Source organism: Pelodiscus sinensis, chromosome 21, assembly GCF_049634645.1.
Source record: "Pelodiscus sinensis isolate JC-2024 chromosome 21, ASM4963464v1, whole genome shotgun sequence".
Lineage (NCBI taxonomy): Eukaryota > Metazoa > Chordata > Testudines > Trionychidae > Pelodiscus > Pelodiscus sinensis.
In genome coordinates this window covers 9,985,281-10,006,000 of record NC_134731.1, presented here as the reverse complement: position 1 = coordinate 10,006,000, position 20,720 = coordinate 9,985,281, and the positions used below count along the sequence as shown (strand labels likewise).

At 46.4% G+C, this 20,720-nt stretch overlaps 1 protein-coding gene across 26 annotated transcripts in view; it reads left to right on the top strand.

Moving 5' to 3' along the window:
- MSI2 (musashi RNA binding protein 2) overlaps positions 1-20,720 on the top strand; it is a 470,472-nt gene that overhangs the window by 225,959 nt on the left and 223,793 nt on the right. For 18 of the 26 annotated variants that reach the window (XM_075904806.1, XM_075904825.1, XM_075904813.1 and 15 more), the window contains one exon: positions 6,189-6,263. The exons of the other annotated variants lie outside the window; for them this stretch is intronic. In XM_075904806.1, coding sequence (XP_075760921.1) covers positions 6,189-6,263 — 75 coding nt within the window. The remainder of the gene's footprint in view (positions 1-6,188; positions 6,264-20,720) is intronic. 26 annotated transcript variants of the gene reach the window in all.

Sequence of the window (20,720 nt, the reverse complement as noted above, 5' to 3'; positions counted from 1 at the left end):
TGGCTATTAGCCAAGGGTGTTGAGCAGTGATCTCAGTGCCACTCAATGGGACAGTACACCACACCCAAAAGGCTTGGAGGTTACATTTACAAAGCATCACATGTGGTAGCATGATTCAGGAGACCTGGCTGTAGATTTGTAAGAAGAGACAGAGAGCCCGTTGTCTTTAGGTCACAACCTCTCAAACAGAGCTCAGGTTGTTGGTGAGGCTGAGAGTACTTACAGTCTGCATATTGGTTGGCCAGGGTGGAAGGTGTGGGCAGTGTCAGTGGATTTCCCAGCCCAGGGGACAAGTGACCGCATCACAAATGATGCCATTAGAAGGGCTTGCTCTGAAGTTTATTGCCTTCAATCCGCTTTGGATAAGGCTGAGAGTTGCTAACTTGGCAGTTTCAGTGGAGTGGATAAGGACTGTATTTGCGGGGGAGCCAACAGCCTCTGAGAGCCCCTGAACAAGGCGTGGGCGGGGGGGAGGACTCTGTGCTCCTGGAAGAGGCGTGGCCTCAGGTGGAAGGGGCAGCACTCAGGGCAGCCTGCTCTGTGACCCCTGGACCACAGTGCTCCCCCTCCAGGCCCTCAGAGCTGCCTGGGATTGGTCCTGCCTTGAGCGGGGGGCTGGACTTGATGACCTCCTGAGGTCTCTTCCAGCTCTAGAATTCTATGTGTGGCACGGCGCTTTGGTGGCAATTTAATGGGCCTTGGGTTCCAGACGTTGCCACAATAGCAGCAGCAGGCAGCTGAGCCTCTTTGAATTGCTGGGTTCCAGGGCAAATGTCACTCCTCCCTCCCCCCCACTCCGGTCCCCAATTCGTGGGCCTGTATAGTTGCCTTGGCAATGAAATTCCTTCAGCTCCCTCATCTGAGTGTGGGGCAAGTTTGCACTTCCATTCCCAGTTCTATGTCATACCTGCCCTGTGTCTAGCAGGGCTGCAGCCTTCAGAGCTGATGGCTTTTCAGTGCTGCTACATGGATTTAAAATGTTGAAAAAGAGATTAAAGGGAAAAACTAATCGTGGAAACAGCATATCGTAGTGCCTAGAGCCCTAGAGTGGCACTCAGAGGTATGTTCTGGTGGTAGGTCTGCCACTGTCTTGCAAGGTGACCTTGGGCAAATCAGTTCACTGCTCTGTGCCTCAGTTTCCCCATCAATAAGACGGGGGTAATGATACCGACCTCCTTTATAAAGCACTTGGAGGTCTGCAGATGAAAATTATGTAACAGCTAGGGATGATTATTTTGTTTTTCTTATTAAAGACTTTGCCTGCCTGTATAAATTTTATTATTATTTCTATTGTTTGGTTTTTAATAAGCAACAACCGTTTGCACTGGGATGGAGGGATTCTCACAATAATTAAAGTCATGCTCTAATTACAAGTTGCTGCATTTAAAAATCTCCTGTTTACTGCCACAGTTCTAAATGCAGTGCTGTTTGGGTGGAAAATTCCTTGGGCCCTCTTGGCCTGGTAGCCAGCTTCCTGTCATTGTGACACAGCAAACCGGTCTAGATTGAGCTTAATTTAATTACAGTATCATTTCAAATGACGAAAGCCTCTTTAGTGAAGCCGAGAGAGGAGGGCAAATGTTTTAGACATGTCTTTTTAATCAGCCATGCTATTTAGAGCAGAGCTTTATGCCACAGGAAAAAAATTATCTTTTTAAACTGAGACCTCGTGTGCGTGCGCATGCACGCACGCACACACACAAAACTAATGGAGGGCTAAAATGGTTCAACCCCTGTGATGTGGATGCATGTGTGTCATCCTAAAAGTGCTTATACTGATGTAGCCGCATTCCTGCATTGGAAGGGAAATAACTTATTGCATATAAGTATAATGCACCTGTGTACCGATATAATTGCCTCCCCTCTAGAGGCCAGGGTGTGGGTGGGTAATACTATATAGTTAAAACTATAGGTATATAGCTATAAATATATTAACTAGATATATACAAAACTAAATATCTCATATATTTTGAAGAGTTTTTTGTTTGTGGATTTGTTTGTGCAAAAGAAAGCCATACTTCGCGGTTACCTGCAAATACAAATTTGCATAAACAATCCTGCCACTTAAATTAGCTGAATGCACTACTTTTTACACCAGAATAGGCTGGGTGAAAGGTTTAAATATTTATTTTTGTTTTTCATCAGAAAAAAGTCCTGACTATTATGCTTAGAGTTCATGAAAAGTATTTGCTAACAAAATTAAAATCGAGTCGCCTCTTCACCTGTCATTTTAATGCAAAGAAAGTTTGTTCTTTTACAAATCACAGACTAATTCAAATTAGTTACAGAAAGAGTAATGGAAGCTTTACGAGTTTCTGATTCAAATTTAGTATGTATGGTAAGTATTCAATAAAATGAATAATGCTTGAAATCCTACAAATTTACAACTGTTTTTTTACTTTCCTTTTGCAAGCACATTAATAAAAAATTCTATGACATTTAATTTCTTGAACTTTCATTTTAGAAAAGAGGAGACTAAAAGGGGATTCGGTAGCGGTCTATAAAATCATGACTGGTGTGGAAAACGTGTTAAGAAAAAGTTATTTACTTGTTCCCATAATATAAGAACTAGGGGTCAGCAAATGAAATTAATAGGTAGCAGGTTTAAAACAAACAAAAGGAAGTTTTTCTTCATGCAGCGCACAGTCAACCTGTGGAACTCCTTGCCAGAGGATGTTGTGAAGACCAGAACTATAAAAGGGTTAAAAAACAGCTAAATAAGTTCATGGAGGTTAGGTTCATCAATGGCTATTAGCCAGGATGAGTAGGAATGGTGTCCTTAGCATCTGTTTGTCTGGAAATGGATGACAGGCGAGGGACCATGTGATGATTACCTGTTGTGTTCTCTCCCTCTTGGGGCATCTGGTATTAGACATCTCCACTGTCGGCAGACAGGATACTGGGCTACATGGACCTTTGGTCTGACCCACTACGGCCGTTCGTATGTTTTCCTATAAGTGTAATTTATGCAAAATAACTTTGCCTGGTCAATGATGGGCCCCACTTGCTAGTATAACTGTATAGTTAGAATTATAGGTATGTAGTTATAAATCTACTAACTAGATATATAAAACACTAAATATATAACTATATAGTGAAAACTCACACCCCTAAATGAAACAGTTATATCACTACAAACTTCGTCTGAAAACCAGGCCTAATGGGCACTACATCTTAAGTACTGTTTGGAAAAGAAAACAGATTGCAACTTTTTAGTTCTCCTGGCTTTAATATGCAAACGAGCACTTTGAAAGGAAAAAGAATTATTCCTGCTGACGGCAGCTAATGTTCCGTGAAAGTAAAATCACAAACTGGCTTGCACCTGGCTAGCTAAAATGCTGAAGGAGCAATGTTCTATCCAGTACCCTGGTGGTGGCATAGCCTCAGAGTTCATAGTAAAGGGGGGAAAACACTTCTATAGCCCCCTTCTTACTGGGTGACACTTTTAAAGCTTAATTTTGGGTGACAGGATTTTTTAATGCAGGCTGGGACATGTGGGACAGATTTAACTGCATGTGAGAGCAACTGTGATTGAATCGTGGAACTTGGGTAAATTCTAAATTGTTGCCAGCTTTTGCAGGTGCATCTCAAATTCTGTGATAGATGGTATTTTTTTCTTAAAGCTTGAGTTCCTGGTAATATGAGAGTCTCTATTTCGTTAAAAAATATTTAGCCTTTGTTATCAAGAGAAGCTTGGAAATGTAAACCCTGTAGTTTCAAATTACAGAAACTAATTACAGATTGGTTTAGAAATCATAAATTTAAAAATGATTTGTTTTGTGCCCTGCTCACAGTTTTTTAATGCTGCAATTAGGGTTGTCAGGTGTCCGGTTTTGAACCGGGCAGTCCAGTATTTGAGCTTTCTGTTTGGGAAACAAGCTGAGAAAATATAAATGTCCGGTATTTTCTAAATAAGATGTAATGTAGATTGTGATGTAATGTCAAGCGTGCCCGGTATTTTTGTTGAAACCATTTGGCAACCCTAGCTGCAATTAACAATACTACTTATTAGCAAATTAATAGAAGCTAGGAGAATTGAGAAATACTTCACTAATCCATGTGGAAAAGTGATCAGGGTAAGGCTAGGTCTCCATTTGCTTGTGATTGACAAAATTTTTGTCATTCATGGGTGCTTAAAAAAACCCAACAACTAGGGTTGCCAGATGTTCTGTTTTGAACTGGACAGTCCAGTATTTGAGCTTTCTGTTTGGGAAACAAATTAAGAAAATATAAATGTCCGGTATTTTCTAAATAAGATGTAATGTAGATTGTGAGGTAATGTCAAGTGTGTCCGGTATTTCTGTTGAAACGATCTGGCAACCCTACCAACAACAACCCATGAATAACAAAGTTTTGCTGCAGCAAGTGAAATTGTGAACACAGCTTTCTCGGCAGCACTCTGCTCCTGCCAAAGCAAAACACCTCGTGAGGGGTGGAAGTATTTTGTCGACAGAAGTGCCAACCAACATCGTTCACACACGCTGAGCGACAGGGCTATCCCCACACAGCCTTGGTGCTTTCAGCTGTGTAGTATAGACAAACCTTAAATGTGCTGTGATGACCATTTGCTAGACCAGTTTGCCCTGCCCCTGTCTTGCAGTCTGTGTGAAGAAATGGGGAATTGTCAGTGTCTAGAGCAGGGGCGAGGAATCTTTTTTGGGTTGGGAGCTGCTGATCCACAGAAAAAGAAGTAGGGGGGAGACCTGAGCCTCCGGGGCTGGATCCAGGCAAGCCTGGGGGCCGCATCTGGCCCCCGAGCCTTAGGTTCATCACCCTTGGCCTAGCGAGCAGCTGAGTCTGAGGCCTACTGTACTGCCACATCCCTTTAAACAGCTATTTAAGGCAGGCCTGCAAACGGGGGAGGAAAGGTGCAACTGGCCAAGGGCCCTATGTTTCTGTGGCTAGAAATCCTGGGTCCTTTAAACTGCCGTCCTGTACAGCATGCTCCGGGCAGCGCTGGAGAGAAGGGAGAGGTGCAGTCTGATTGGTACTGAGGGCCATCTGTCCTGCCCCTTCTATCCTAGGCCCCATTGCATCTGGGAGCTCAGAGTCCCCCCCCTGCCTGGCCCAGGGGCCTGGCGATTCTGTCGGCTAGCCTGACCAGAACAGTTTTCCTTCTCTTTCCCTAGCTTCCTTTTTTGTCCAAACTCCTGCCCCCCTGCATTTTGCTTCAGCTACCCCAGACTAACACGGCTACATTTCTGTCACTTTTGAGGAATGTTACTGTAGGGTTTATTTAATGCATCCCATGCTGCTGAATAGAGAATTAGATCTTTATCAGTATAAACTGTACATTCCTCTGTTTTAGTGGGACTAGCCCTATTTGTTTTTCTTCACTCTCCCTTTCTACGGTTCTTCTCTGCTGGTTATCCAGTTGCATACAACGGTTCACCTTGGTTAAGGGACCATGTGGGTGGAGGAGAAAGGGAAGCAGTACTAGAATCCCTTAGGTTTGCAATTTATGCGTAGAAGCCTAGTCTTTTTGCTCGGAGAAAAGATTTGTGTTTTTTACCTGGTGTTAGTAAACTTGAGGTAAAATCCTCATTAAGACAAAAGTTTTAAGCCTTGTCTTCTGCGCTAAAAAAATTGCTTTTATTTTATTTGTCTGTCTGTCTGTCTGTCTGTCTATCTAGTAGAGTCAAGTGAGTAACAGCATGAGCTAACCTGAGGTAAAACATAGTGAAGACTGGGGCTGGGGAGTTGATCTTCAGTTTTACTCTGTGGGATTGACCTGACTGAGTTTACCTTGAATAAAACTGTGAAGTGGCTACTGAAGTGTTTTTGCATCAGGATAGCTCCTGCGTGTTTATTATCTTGAGGTTGAAAAATACCCCCTTTTTTTGCACTGAAGACAAGGTAGTGGTTTTAACACAAAGTAGAAACAGGTCAAGGTAAACCCTCATCTCCCTCATAGCGTTTCTACTTACTTGCTATTAGCATCTTTGTAAGCTTCACACTTCTTGGTTTTCACTAAGATTTTGCCTCATGCAAGCTGGGAACCTGAGGAAAGAGTGCAGCTTTTTTTTTTCCCCCCGGTGAAGAAAAAACCTATACAGGTTTCTTCCTGCCTGTGTTGTTTAATTTGTCACACTGTGGACAGCTCTGTGCTTTGTAGAGGACACCACTCATTTTCATTTTCATGTCTCTCCCACTGCACTAAGAGTTGAATAATGTGTTGATTTTTGCAGGGACATTGGATGTCCAGGACTTGTCGCTGTGCTTGTTGGCAAGCATTTGGGACGCTTGCTGCCATGTCACGGCTGGTAAGCAAGCTCTGAGATTAATGTGATTGAATGACGGTTTTAATTTCAGCCCTGATGGAGCAAAATTAGTTTCAATGATACGTGTGTGTTGAATAAAATTGTAGTTTTATTAGCTGTAATTGCTAAAGAAGACTTTTTAAAGACTTCACTGCTGGGGCGAGGGGAGAATTATGGGCACTGATACTTGTTTTTGCACAGTAGGGCATTGATAATTATCACAGAGCGTAATATGTTAGCCCCTGTTTGATAGGCTAGTATTGTTATACATTGGGAAGCACTTGGCAAGGGTCTTAAATGCATGCCTTGCTATAAGTATAATCCATATCCAGTGATCCTGCTAATCTTTTCCAGCTATTTTTCCTATCAGTGTGCAGAATAAATTTTATGTGCACCCAGCCATGTGTGAATATGCACCAACCAGAGACACACAAACCTCTCGGTGGGCGCTCTGCTAATCAGCTCTCTTGAGCACAAGCACACTGTTTACTGGGAGCGCTGTTCATAGTGGAATGTGTGTTACAAGACGTCTCTTTGCCTACTCCACTGTGGCCCCAGATAGACATCTTTAGGTCAAGCTGTTGTAGTTCACATTTTTTAGCTGTGGACATCTCCAGTTCAACCCTGAGAGCAGTCACAGTATACATGGATAATCTCATCGAAGTCTGGGAGTATTTGCATGCTTAAAGTGAGGCATGTGCTTAAGTCCCTAGTTGAATTGTGATCTAATGCTAATTATCATTCAGAAGTGGGCAGGGAGCAAACTTTTGAGTGGCACACCATTTGGGAATGGGGCTGTCTATGCAGGTGTCACTGCAGGATTGAAGCCTTGGTTACACCAAAGTTTGAAAATCATGTTCCAGGCTAACACACTGTTATGAAACACAGTTTATGGTCTGTCTGTGCCACACTCACTGGACAAAGCTAGTTAAGAGCAAGGGCCATCGGCTCCGTGTTTAAATGCCATTTCCAAACTCAGGTTAAAGACAACTGTAGACAAGGCCAAAGAATTAAGGATTTGCTTGGCTTTTGAGTGTATTTTATTAATAAATGAACAGCACTTTAACTGCATTTGGGGAGGAAAAAACTTGCTTAGGGATCTAGGGGGTGCATCTTCTACAGAAAAAGGGGGAAATGGTTAAAGGTTATTTATTTCTTTGTTTAATTCTGTTGCAAGCAAAGCTCAATATGAGGGCAGTATTTTTTTCCCAACAGTCTGGCATGCTGCATGCATTTGTCTCTGTTAATTTATATGGGGGAAGGTAGTAAATCTGCATGAGCATGTTTCTGGCTCTTAGATTTCACAAGGGTATTTAAAATAATAGTACCTGACAGTTTACCAGCAGCTAAGAGGTTTTTTTTGCTTCAGAAAGCAAAATATTGTACGAGTTGTGCAACATGTATAAATAATTTGGGGAATTAGGCCAACTTACCCAGTTTGCTTTCAGGGACGAGCTAAAGACTTGATAGAGCTGCAAAGTTTGCAGATGTGGGAGGGAGGGTCAAAACCCAACCCAGATGTGTGTGGTTGAATGTCATCCTTGTTTAATTTCCTTTCTCCCCGAAACTAATCTGAATTGCCAAATGTTAGATTATAGTGCATTATTTCATTTGTCTGGCTTAATTCCTCTTTACCTTGAGCAGATGAAAAACATTGCACTAAATCAGAATGACAGTGCTTGAAATGAAAATGATCATAATCCTTCCATGTGTTGATGCAGGCAGAAACATGAAGAAAAAAATATTTGTAGGTTCTCAAAGTGGCTTGAATGAGTTGGTGGAGTCTCGAGTTTTGAATGAGGACAAATTATCTTGCTGGTGTAACCTGAAGTGTGGAGGGAATGCTTGCTTAATTACATTTATAAACATATATAATTTTCAATATAGATTAGAATAAATCATAGAATCATAGAGCTGGAAGAGACCTCAGGAGGTCATCAAGTCCAGCTCCCTGCCCAAGGCAGGACCAATCAACCCAGCCAGGGCTTTGTCAAGCCGAGACTTAACCTCCAGGGATGGAGATTCCACCATCTCCCTAGGGAACCCATTCCAGTGCTTCACCACCCTCCTAGTGAAACAGTTTTTCTTAATAACCAACCTAGAGACCATTGCTTCTTGTTCTGCCATCCATCACTACTGTGAACAGCCTTTCTCCGTCCTCTTTGGAACCTCCCTTCAGGAAGTTGAAGGCTGCTGTCAAATCCCGCTTCGCTCTTCTCTTCTGCAGACTAAACAAACCCAAAATCCTTCAGTCTCTCCTCACAGGTCATATGCTCCAGCCCCCTAATCATTTTTGTCGCCCTCTGCTGGACCCTCTCCAATGTGTCCACATCCTTTCTATAGCGGGGGGCCCAGAACTGGACACACTATTCTAGATGTGGCCTCACCAGAGCTGAAAAAAGGGGAATAATCATGTCTCTGTATGTGCTGGCAATGCTCCTCCTAATGCACCCTAATATGCCATTAGCCTTCTTGGCTAAAAGGGCACACTGTTGACTCATATCCAGTGTCTCATCCACTGTAACCCCCCAGGTCCTTTTCTGCAGAACTGCTACTTAGCCATTCAGTCCCCAGCCTGTAACAATGCTTGGGATTCTTCCAGCCCAAGGGCAGGACTCTACACTTGTCCTTGTTGAACCTCATCAGATTTCTTTTGGCCCAATCCTCTAATCTGCCAAGGTGACTCTGGACTCTAACCCTGCCCTCCAGCGTATCTACCTTTCCCCCTAGCGTAGTGTCATCTGCGAACTTGCTGAGGGTGCAATCCATCCCCTCATCCAGGTCATTAATAAAGATGTTGAACAAAACCTGTCCGAGAACAGATCCTTGGGGCACTCCACTAGAAACCAACTGCCAACCTGACATCGAGCAGTTGATCACTACCCGTTGGGCCCAACAGTCTAGCCAGCTTTCTATCCATCTTATAGTCCATTTATCCAATCCATATTCCCTTAACTTACTGGCAAAAATGTTATGAGAGACCGTATCAAAAGCCTTGCTAAAGTCAAAGTATATCACATCCACTGACTTTCCCATATTTATAGAGCCTGTTACCTCATCATAGAAGGTAATCAGATGGGTCAGGCACGACTTGCCCTTCGTGAATCCATGTTGACTATTCCTGATTACTTTCCCCTCTTCCAAGTGCTTCAAACTGGATTCCTTGAGGATCCCCTCCATGATTTTGCCAGGGACTGAGGTAAGGCTGACTGGTCTGTAGTTCCCTGGATCGTCCTTCTTCCTTTTTTTAAACATGACACCCGACTCTAAGGCGAAAGCATAATTTAGATTTGGAAATACAGAATACATATTATGTGTTTATTCCATTCTATCCACTGGTGTTCTCTGTCAGCTGTGCACTTGTGCTGCCACTCAGGAGAGGATCATGCCACCCAAATGATTAGCAGAGTGCCCACAGCTAGATTTTTTGTTTCTACAGGTGGTGCACATTTCCACATGCCTTGGTGCACATAATTATTCTTGACGTGGATGGTGAAAATCTACACATGAATTGCTACCCTCCCTGATGTTCTCTCGTACACATATACAAACTATTCATTTCCAACTTTTATATGATGTTTTTTATTTGGCCCCTCGGCTTTGTTCATTCAGTAAAACCTACATAATAACACTAACGGTAACAAAGTAATTGAATAGACATATTTAATATCTGTCTGGTTCCTTTTATTTCAGAAGGTCCCACAAATGATTTACAAAGCTTTGTTCCTGAATTCCTTCACACATACCCTGTTTACCTTCTTCCCCTCTCTCCAGTCTCCCCGCCCCCCAGCGCATCAACGATTGAGATGGAACATAGCAATTGCTTGACAATTATACTGTAAAATAGCACAGGTATCTAACTAAAGCTGCACTGATTTGTGCTTATGTTCAGTTCCTGCGTAAAGTTATCTTCAGAAGCCTTCAGAATGTTTTTTCTTAAAGAAAAATTGATAGTGTGCAGCAGCTAATGATATAGGCCCAGTTGCTTGCCGAAGATCCTCATTGGCAAGTTAAGGGAGTGGATTTTTCAGTCTCTCTGAAAGTTAGTAACTCCCCACATCACACTGGACCCTAACACTGCACTGGTTTCATACTGTGCTAGAAAGAAATATGCCACTTACTGATTCACCGGAACAACTTCCTGCAGCATGTTGGGTTTTCAGTGGACGTCTTCCACCCCCGTAACAACCGTGGCTCACACTGCTTAGTTTACAAAGGGTCATTGTGTTAGTATCTGCAAAAACAGGAGTCCTGTGGCACCTTAGGACATGTCTGCACTAGGACATTATTTTGAAACAATTACATTTGAAATAATGGCTCCTGAAATAACAACATTGAAATAGCGTGTCCACCCTATGGGGGAGCCTTGAAATTAGTCTGAGGCAGGCTCCGTTATTGCAGGCACGCTACCTCAACTGGGAGCCCCAGGAAGCACTGGGGAGTAATTACTTGAATTGCTCTGGGGAGTAGTTATTTCGAAATAGCGGCGCGTTCACACTAACACTGTTTCGGAATAACTAGTATCCCCTGAAGAAAGCAGGAATACGGATTTAGAAATAACCAGCCCGTTATTTCCAAATAGCAGGGTTGGTAGTGTGGAAGCTCCGCTTATTATTTTGAAATAAAGGGGGGAGGTTATTTCAAAATAACTCCCTAGTGTAGTCCAAGGCCCTGGCACCCGGGAGTGCAAGCAAGTGAGGAGTCCAGCAGCAGGACTGGTGACCCCCATCCTGGGGAGTCCCATATGCAGGGCTCGCCGAACCGCAGCGAACCCCACTCGCCAGCCGCGCTGTCCGGCGATCTGCACATGTGCAGATCGTTCTGCGCACATGCAGATCGCCCGAACCTGGCTCTTCCGGGTTACAATCTACTTGCCACGGGCGAGTAGATTGTATTATTTGTCGAGCCCTGCCCGTATGGGTGCAGCACAGCGGGGCAGCTGCGGAGTTCTGACCGGTGTGGCAGCAGCAGGGCACCCGGGGAGCCGCATTTGTGGGAAGTCCCCAGTGGGGGCGCAACAGCAGCAGGGCAGCTGTGGAATCCTGGCCTGGTGCGGGAGCAGCCAGGCAGCCACGGAGCTCTGACGCATTTCTGGGAAGCTCCAGCCAGGCAGGACAGAAGCTGGTCCGTGGCAGCTGGGGAGTTCCGTCCCTAGAGAGACCAGCCAGCTGGCAGAAGCTGGCCAGAGCCAAGCCCCAGGCTCTGTGGCAGCAGGGCGGGAGCAGAGCCAGCAGGAGTGTCCTGTGAGGCCAGTGGCAGGGGACCTCCCCTGATTAAGGATGTTAAGTATCGGGTAATTCATTAATCAAATAGTCGATGCAGTTTATATAGACTGTTTGATTAGTCGATAGGGTGCCTCCGCCTTTGAAGTGTAGCAACAGCCCTAGGGGTTGCTACACTTCAAAGGCAAAAGCGCTGGGTGGAGCCTGTGGTCAGCCGGAGGGGGGGGGGGGGGGGGGAAGGTAGTCCCCAGGGGATCCCAGGCTCCACGCAGTGCTGCTGCTTTGAAACGCCGTGTGCAGCCTGGGGACAACCCCAACTGGCCCTGGGCTGCACATAGCTTTTCAAAGAAGCAGCGCTGCATGGAGTCTGGGGGGCTGGTCTCCCCTCCTCCAGCAAGGGTGGGAGAGTGACTAATCAACTATCCTGTCAGCTATCTGATAAGCATTTGCTTATCAGATAGTCGACTAGTCCTTCACGTCCCTACTTCTGATCTGACAAATTCCCTCATTTGGGACCAGTCAGGTCCCGAGGGTGCCGGACCAGAGAGGGCCAACCTATACTTAAAAAAAAAAAAATAGTTAAAAAAGTGACAAGATAAAGAAACTGCTCCTGAGCTTGTTTAATTTGAATTAAGTTGATTTTAAAACATCTTCTGTGTAGTGAAGTTTGAAAGCTGTATTAAGTCAACATTCAGTTGTACATTTTTGGAAAAAAACCAGCCATAAAGTGTCCTTCGGAGTTGCGAACAAACTCCATTCCTGAGGTGTTTGAAACGGCGAGGTTCTACTGGACCTTATTGGCAGGCTGCGCCTTCGGCAGCCATATACTGTCTTCTACCGTTTTTCAAAAGCCTGAGGGGGAGTTGTACAAGTAGCAGTCCAGCATTTGTTTCATGGGAATGCAATGGAACATCCCGCCAGGCTAATCAACTGGCGTTTCTCTCTGCATGGGGGGAATGACACCTTTCTACACAGCTGCCGCGGCTCTGCTTACACGGTGCGTGGAGATAATGATGCTGATCCCGGCTTTGGGATCCCAGGCACTTTGAGATCTGTAAATGGAAAGCACTGCAGGCGAGACTGGCCCATGCTCTCCCTTTATTTACTCATGCAGGTGGACTCGGCTTCCGGGGATTGCTGGTGTGCGTAAGTGCTCACCTACAAGAGAGAGTTGTTCTTTAATATTGGCTACCTGCGAGTGGATTGCTCTGTGCAAATGCTAAGTAGCACTATAGTTCCATGCCATATAAATAATGCATGGTTTATACACTGACCCTTACATTGCTCACATCTTTCATGAGCTAGTCCATGCCAAAGTCACATGATCATACGTGAAACACGCATGTCTGTTCTACATGCGCAACTCAGAGGCAGGAGGCTCGGAAGCAAATCCGAGTGGTTTCCTTCCCTGGGTTTTGCCAAGGCCACTAGCCCTAGAGGAATGGGATGGCGGCGAAAGTAGATGGTGGAGTTTTGAAAGGGAGAGGCGTACAATCATCACTCGGAGAAAGCTGCTTGCCAGCGGCCCAGCAGCAGATGCCACTTCCATGTGACAGCTGTCAGGGGTGCGGATAGCAACTGTTTCTTGCCATCAGTGGCTGATGTCAAGCCTTTGTCTTCTGACTTGCTCTGTGATTTCCATCTGTAATTTGCTTCCCCTCCATGCATTAACTAAACCACTTCTTCGCGTTCTCCCACCGACTCTGTGAAGGAGGAGCCTTCCAGTAGTTTTCCTGCTCCATGGTATCTGCTTGCTGGGCTTGGCTGGGGCAGGCTTCCTGTGGAGTGCTGCTGCTCCGTTAGGTCCACTCTCGTTAGCCCTGGTTCAGCTCTGTTGAAGTGTGTGCTTAAATCATTGACCCTCATCCTCTTCAGTGGGTCAGGTAATGAGCTTGAAGTTAAGCACAAGCTTAAGCATCTTGCTGGGATGGAGGTTTCTAGCCTATGGTGGGCGGGGGGGGGGAGGTGGTGTTGCTGGCTACAGCTAGACATAAAGGTGGAGGCTAAACCTCTCTAGTCTGGTACCCCCCACATGACTGGTGCCGAACCAGAGAAGCTGCCATACCACAGGAGGTGAATGTTCTCTAGCAGCATGACCAACACTTCCACTGCTTCCTGGGCTCTTAGGAGACATTTAGGGGTAAATTGGAGCTAAATAAGAGCACAGAACACTGAGAGCCAGGACTGGTGACTGTAAACAAACTTTATGGGACCGCAGGAAACTTGGCCACCCCCATGATAAGTGGACATCTGGCTAACTGAAATCGTGCCGGACTACAGATGTTGTCTGACCAGAGAGTGCCAGATGGCAGAGGTTTAACCTGTATTTACATTTGTGTCTTGCTGCTTTCTTTTTCTAGTTATTGATGGGAGAGAAGGAAATGAGAATATTAGAGACGTGAGATCTCAGCCTAAAAAAGCAAGAGGATGGAGCTAGCTGGGTTTCCCAGACCACTGATGTTATATAATTTCCTTCAAAAAACACCTCTCTTTTGAGGAGAGGGCTGGTTTTGGAAGAGGTGGGAGTTCTCCCCCCTTTATCCTGAGCCCAGTTCTTCTGCTCACAGGTTTCCCTGGTGGCATGGCACATGAAAGTCCCAAACGGTAGCTAATCTAAAGGGGTATTGCTAGAATTTCACTGCCATCGTTAAACAGGCCCTGCAGTCAATAGAAACACTCATGTTAACTTCAATTGGTTTTAAATCAAGCCCCAAGTCAGTCTCATCAAAATAAAAGCTGCCAAAGATAGGGTGGGAATTTCCTACGGTCGCAATATGCCCCGTTGAGGTTACCATTGACTTCAACAGAATTTGGCCAACGGTGAGCCTGTTTGAAAATCCCACCTGAGAGCGAGCTGTGAAATTGCACTTTGCTCTTGCAGGAGGAAGGAGCCCATCTTCCCATTAGGACATGATCCAGACTAAAAGTTTGATCTCCTGTGGCTTGTAAAAGTGAGACACATTACAAGCCCTTAAGAAGAAGGGGGGAAAAAATAGTGCAGGAAGAATATTGTATGCTCTTCTACTGGGCAGAATCAAATGGATTCAATTCAGAGTTGCCTGATGTACAATTAATAGCCATTTTATTTAGGTCACCCTCATTTGGTTGCTTTAAATATATGCAGCTATTAAAGTGGAAAATATCAAGTACATTTATCTCTGTAGATTATTTTGTGAACGGGTCAGATGTATTTTATATAACCATAGGAACTGCAGGGTTATTCAAACCCTTGGCTCCATTGATCTTGTTTCCCCTTTCTCTCTTTCCCTTCTTCCAGACAGTGATTAAAGATTCCATGTATCCCTTCCTTTTCCCAGGGTCCTGGGTGGATTGAAAAGAAACATGAAATAAACTACAACCTATTACTTAAGCTTTATGTAAGAAACCTATTGTAGTTTTGTTCAGGGACTGAGCTAGGTGTGGGTGGGGTGTGTGTGAAGAGTGAACAGATACAGTACTCTTTCAGACTTCCACGTAGCCATTCATTTGTTACTAGTGTTATCTTTTGAGTCCTATAACACTCTCCCTCCCCCCAAAGTGCTGAGACTTTGTGAGCGTTTGTAATACTCTCATTTGCTGCTCTTAATTAGTTTGGATTAATCAGCTCCTTAAGCTGCCACATCGAGCCATGTGGGGATAATTGTTTTTGGCTGTATATGTTACTATTTTTCTTTTAAATAACACTTCAGCTCGCTGGGTCCTTCTTTGGAGGATTAGCCTCTTGTTAAGCACTTCGGCATGAAACTCCAGGGAGGTGACCTGTCTGGTGGTTGGTGTGCTCGGAAACGAACTGTCCATGAGACGTGGTTATGTTTGTTCTTTCCCTACTTCTTCATGAGGCCTATGGCTCAGGAGGTTTGTTCAAAGAGAAATCACTGTAATTTGAAAGGTGACCAATAGGAACAGACTCCTTCTGTCTCCACAAAGCTGAAGGGACATAACCCCTTGGGATTTGGGCTTCTCTAGGGTCACAGACTTTCTAATTGCAGAAAAACGAACACTCTTACCCCGCCCCCTTCTCTGAGGCTCCACCCCCTGCGCACTCCATACCCCCTCCCTCCATCATTCAGTCTCTCCTACTCTTGCTCACTCACTCATTTTCACCAGTCTGGGATAGGGGACAGGAGTGAAGGAGGGAGCAAGAGCTCTGGCTCGGGCCAGGGATGAAGGCATGGGGTGCAGAAGGGGGGCTCAGGCTGTGGTTAGGGGTTGGTGCACGGGACGGGTTATGGGCTCTGGGCTTGTGTGGGGGCAGGACGGGCAGGCTCCAGGGTGAGGCCAGAAATGCGGTGTTCCGGATGCAGGGGCTCCAGGCTGGGGTAAGAGGTTGGGTGCAGGAAGGGGACTATGGGAAGTAGGGAGTGGGGAGTGCAGGCTCTAGGAGGGAATAAGGGTGCAGGAGAAGGTTTGGGTGTGGGTTCCAGGTGGCGCTTAGCCAGGTGGCTCCTGGAAGTGGCTGGCATGTCCTTCTGGCTCTTAGGCAGAAGGGCCTGGGGGCTCTGTACACTGTGCCCACAGGTGCCCCCCAAGCTTCCCTGGCCGTGGTCCCTAGCCAATGGGCACTGCGGAGCCTGTACTCAGGGCAGTGCTTGCATTGCGGGCAGGGGCAGGGCACGGAACTTCCTTGGCTGCTCAGGCACCTAGGACCCAGCCACTTCCAGGAGCTGCATGGAGCTGGCTGCTGTAGCCAACTGGACTTCGAGTGGCCCGGACGGCTGTGTTGACTGAAGCTGCCAGGGTCCCTTATCAGCCGGGCATTCTGGTAGAAAGCCAGAGGCTTGGCGAAAGCCTGGCTTCTCCCTGGTGCCTCGCAACCCTGTTGGGGAGATGAGAAAGAAGCCTAATTTAGACTGACATCCCTAGTGCCTTCCAGGAAGGGCACCCGTCTACATTCCCTAGACACCTACCTAGGGATGTAAGCAACTAGTCGACTATCGGATAGTCAAGTAGTGACGCAACTAGCCGCTTCACCCCCCTTGGGTGCGGAGGGGGAGCCACTGCTGGGGGAGCTGGCTTAAAAGCCGGTTCCCCCCAGCACCATCCCCGTAGGGGGCAGGGGAGGTGTAGTGGGGGCCCGGACGCTGCACTTCTGGTTTTTAAATGTATTAAGGGCCAGCCGGCTCTTAATACATTTAAAAGGCTGAAGCACAGCAGCGAGGACCAGGCATGAGCTAGGAATCAGCTGTCCCGACTTGTGCCGAGTGGTCCCCTCTCTTCCCCCCTGTGCTTCAGCCTTGTAAATGTATTAAAAGCTTCCTGGCTCTTAATATATTTTAAAAGCAGAGCTGCAACTGAGTTAGCGCTGAGATCCAGGAACTGACCCCGCTGTGGCTCTGCAGTGTCCCCCGTTTATCGACTAGTCGATGGAAATTCCATCAACTAGTCAATTAGTTGATTAAATGCAATTTAACATCCTTACACCTACCCACAGCAAATTGGGCAAATGTGTTATTCTTAACAGCCCTTGAGATGCCTTCAGTTGGCCCAACTTTCTGGCCTCTTAATAACCTGTGCTGTTTTGAGCTGTGCTCTTTTTCCTGCCTGGATTTCTATCTGCTTTTCCCCAAACTTCTTGCTTCCTAAAACTCCCTTGCTAAATAAATGCTCCGTCCACGCTCCACCCCCTTCCCGGCATTGATTAAGAATCTCTCCTTCAGGTTCTCCACAGTAAAAAGGTTCCCTCTTCCTCTCTCAGAGCAGACAGTAAGAGCAAGGCCTCCTTGCTCCACAGCTTTTGAGATCAACTGAAATGCCAAGCTAACAGTCCCTAGATGTAAACATGAAGGAGATGGTGCAGGTAGTTTCAGGTGAGGGGCTTAGGAACTTTTACAGTCTCAGGATACATTTACACGGCAAAACCTGAGTTAAGCACAAAAGCTTGTGTTGTGCTGTGTAGATGCAGGCTCAAACTGAGTTCTGGCTTGCTCTGTGCAGGCAGGTGGCCTGGTTTACTTCACAACAAAAGCCCTGCAGAGCGTTGAACACTTGTACCATTTCAATTGTGTGTCCTTGCGTGTGGTGTTTCCCACTGGCACCCAAAGAGAGTCTTTGTGTGATAGGCACTTGACTGAACCCAGGGATTGAACTGGGGATGTCTGCACCTACAGTCATTAGTTTGTACAGCTTGAGCTAAAGATCCAGGCTCTGTAGTTGAGGGCAATGAAATAGACACTGATCCCGGGGTAACAGGTGAGGAGGGACCCGGGGGTAGAGAGAGACTAGACATGTGAGGACTCCCTAGGGTTGCCAGGTGTCTGGTATTGAACTGGATAGTCCAGTAGTTTCATCTCCTGTCTGGAGAAAAAAATTCAGAAAATACCGGACACCTAAAATGTCTGATATTTTCTGATTTCTTTTTTTTCCGGTCAGGAGGCAAAAATCCCGGGTGCTTACCCGGTTCTGAAGGGGAGCCTTCTGGCCTGGCGCAGAGCAGCCTGTCAGAGCCAAAAAGCCTCAAAAGTGTTTCTTAAAGGGGTCACACTGTTTTTTTTTTTTTTACTTTTTTTTCTTAACAACTCTCAAAGTCCTTTTTTTTTTTTCCTCAACAACTTTGGTCTCTCTCCCCCCCCCTTCCCCCTTTTATTTTTCTCAACAGAATTTTTTCCCTGGTGGGTTTTTTTGGGGGTGGGGAGTGTTCAGTATTTTTAGTTAAACCATCTGGCAACCCTACTCCTCCCGGGACCACCCCTAGTCAGGAGGGAGGGGAGTTGGAACACCCCTTTCCACTTTAGCCTCCCCTGCCCTGCCTGTTTCTGTCTCTTCTCTGCCCCTCCCTGTCGCTGCTCCACTCCCACCTCTTCCCCAAGTCCCTCCCCAGATCATCACAACCTTGAGAACTAGTGGTTGGCCTAGCGCCAGTAGCAGGCATTGTGTCCCCTACACTCAATGGAAGCAGGGTAGGGGGGAAGCAGAGCAACCCAGCCCCAGCCTGTTCTGCTCTCCCAACTGTGCCCCTCTGCAGCATGGCAGTGAGTGCAAGAGGCGGGCCCGTGCCTTCCTCAGAGAGACTCCTAATTCCCTGGGCTGCCCAGAGGCTCTGGCCCGGCTAGCTGCTGGCCCCTTGCTCTCCCCCCCCCCCCCCCCCCACGTCACTTCCGCACTCATTACTGGGTTACACAAGGGTTACAGGACACGAAAAAAAGTGAGGGCCTTAGCGAATTTTATTACAGTTCTGTTACATTAGCCCTCTGTCACATGTACTTCTGATGAGCTCAGAACAATGAATGGGGTCACACAGCGAATCAGGATCGCAGCCAATAATAGAAGCTAGAAGTCCTGTCGTCTGGTCTCACCTCCCACCACTAGACAAACTTCCCTACTTTTAGGGTAAATGAATGTTTCATGTTTTTAAATGAGACCTGGAAAATTTGCAGCATCCAGCCACCCCCAAGAGCAGGCATGTCCAAAGTCCGGCCCGCGGGCCAAATGCGGCCCGCGGTCGGATTTAATACGGCCCCCCGCTTCTCCCGGCTCCCCGGTGCTTTTTTTAACCGGCGCGCTCAGCGCGCCGCTTCGGGTCGCCGCCGCCGCTGCGGTCCCAAACCCTGCCCCTGCACTCCGCTTTGGGGCTGAGAGTGCAGGGACAGCCCCCGCTTCCTCCCCCTCTCCTGGCTCCCCGGCGCTCCTCTGACTGGCGCCGCTTCCGGCCGTGCCGCCGCCATCCATGGCGGCCGCTGCGGTCCTAAAGTCCACCAAGTAGGGCACGTCCGCAGCCCCGCTCCCCCGCTTGGCTACGGGTTCGCCCTGCCCCCGGGCAGCCGTCAGGCCAGCGTGCCCTGCGCTCTCCGCCCGCCTCTGACCCTGCAAGCCCTCTACCTTGGGGCTGAGAGTGCAGGGACGGACTCCGCAGCTGCTGAGATCAGGGACGGACTCCGCAGCTGCTGAGATCAGGGACTGCCTTTGAACCAGACCTAGCCTATGTGCTGCAGTCCAGATCTCAGTTTCACCCTTCACATTAGTGTAGGCAAGTTTTTTTTTTCAATTGAGATGAATACATTGTAAAATCTCAGTTAATGTCAGTTGGTCTAAATCAGTTATAAATATATTTGGACACAACGGCTACGTCTACACTGGCCCCTTTTCCGGAAGGGGCATGTAAATTTCACCTTTCGTAGTAGGGAAATCCGCGGGGGATATTTAAAGTAGGAATAAGAGCCTCCGGAAAAGGGCACTTTTTCCGGAGGATCGGGGCCAGTGTAGACGCTCTTTTCCGGCTTTTTTAAAAGCCGGAAAAAAGCAGCGGACATTTTTATTTAAATGCCGCGGGGGATATTTAAATCCCCCGCGGATTTCCCTACTACGATAGGTGAAATTTACATGCCCCTTCCGGAAAAGGGGCCAGTGTAGACGAGCCCAACATGTATAGTTGGTGTTATGTCGTTTGCCGTTTGCAATAAACTTTGCATAAAATAGTTAATTTGCATTTAATTTTAATGGTTCAAAGAATGTCAGGCAAAATGGTCGGCCCTCACGCATGTTCACTTCATCAAATCTGGCCCTCTTTGAAAAAAGTTTGGACACCCCTGCCCAAGAGAGTCAAACAGGAGAAATCCCAGGGCAAACCAAAGCATTAACTTGTGGCTCTTTATTGGCCATAGCAACCACGCCTACACGAGTTTCATTTGTGCAGATCTTTTATTTTTTGCCCTGCTGAAAGAGAGAGAGATCAATTTGCTTACTACCAGGTTTGCCACTTTTACCTTTACTGTGTCCCTTATTTCTCCTTGATGGAGACTTAAACAATCCTGTGTTTGATTCACAGAGAACCGTGAGAAACAAGCTGTGTATGTGAAGTAGTGTGGGGTTTTTTTTTTCATTCTATTCAGCCCTTTGTATATTCAAATTCTTCTAGTTTCAGTTCTTGCTGTTCTGCCAGATTTCCATAGCATTGATGGGTTTTCTGAATTAATAAGTTTCCTCCCTCCCATTCCTTCTACCTCCCCCTCTTCCTTTTTACTTTTGCAACTGGTGAAAAGTTTTTCTAAATGTGCAGCCTTATCCATATTGATTTTTTCCCCCTCTCCCTTGTCTAACTGGCTCTTAGATGTTTTATTTTGTAAAGTGCTAATAGAATTTCTCTTTCACCATTGCACTTTATCTATTCAGAAGTCGTTGAGAAGTCCTATTGTGTCACCGGACTATGGAGGAGAGAGGCTATTCTTCTGTTACAATGGCTGCCCTAAAAATAATGTTGGGGTGGGGTTAACTCAGAAAGGGCAGAGACGGAGATAAAATGTTC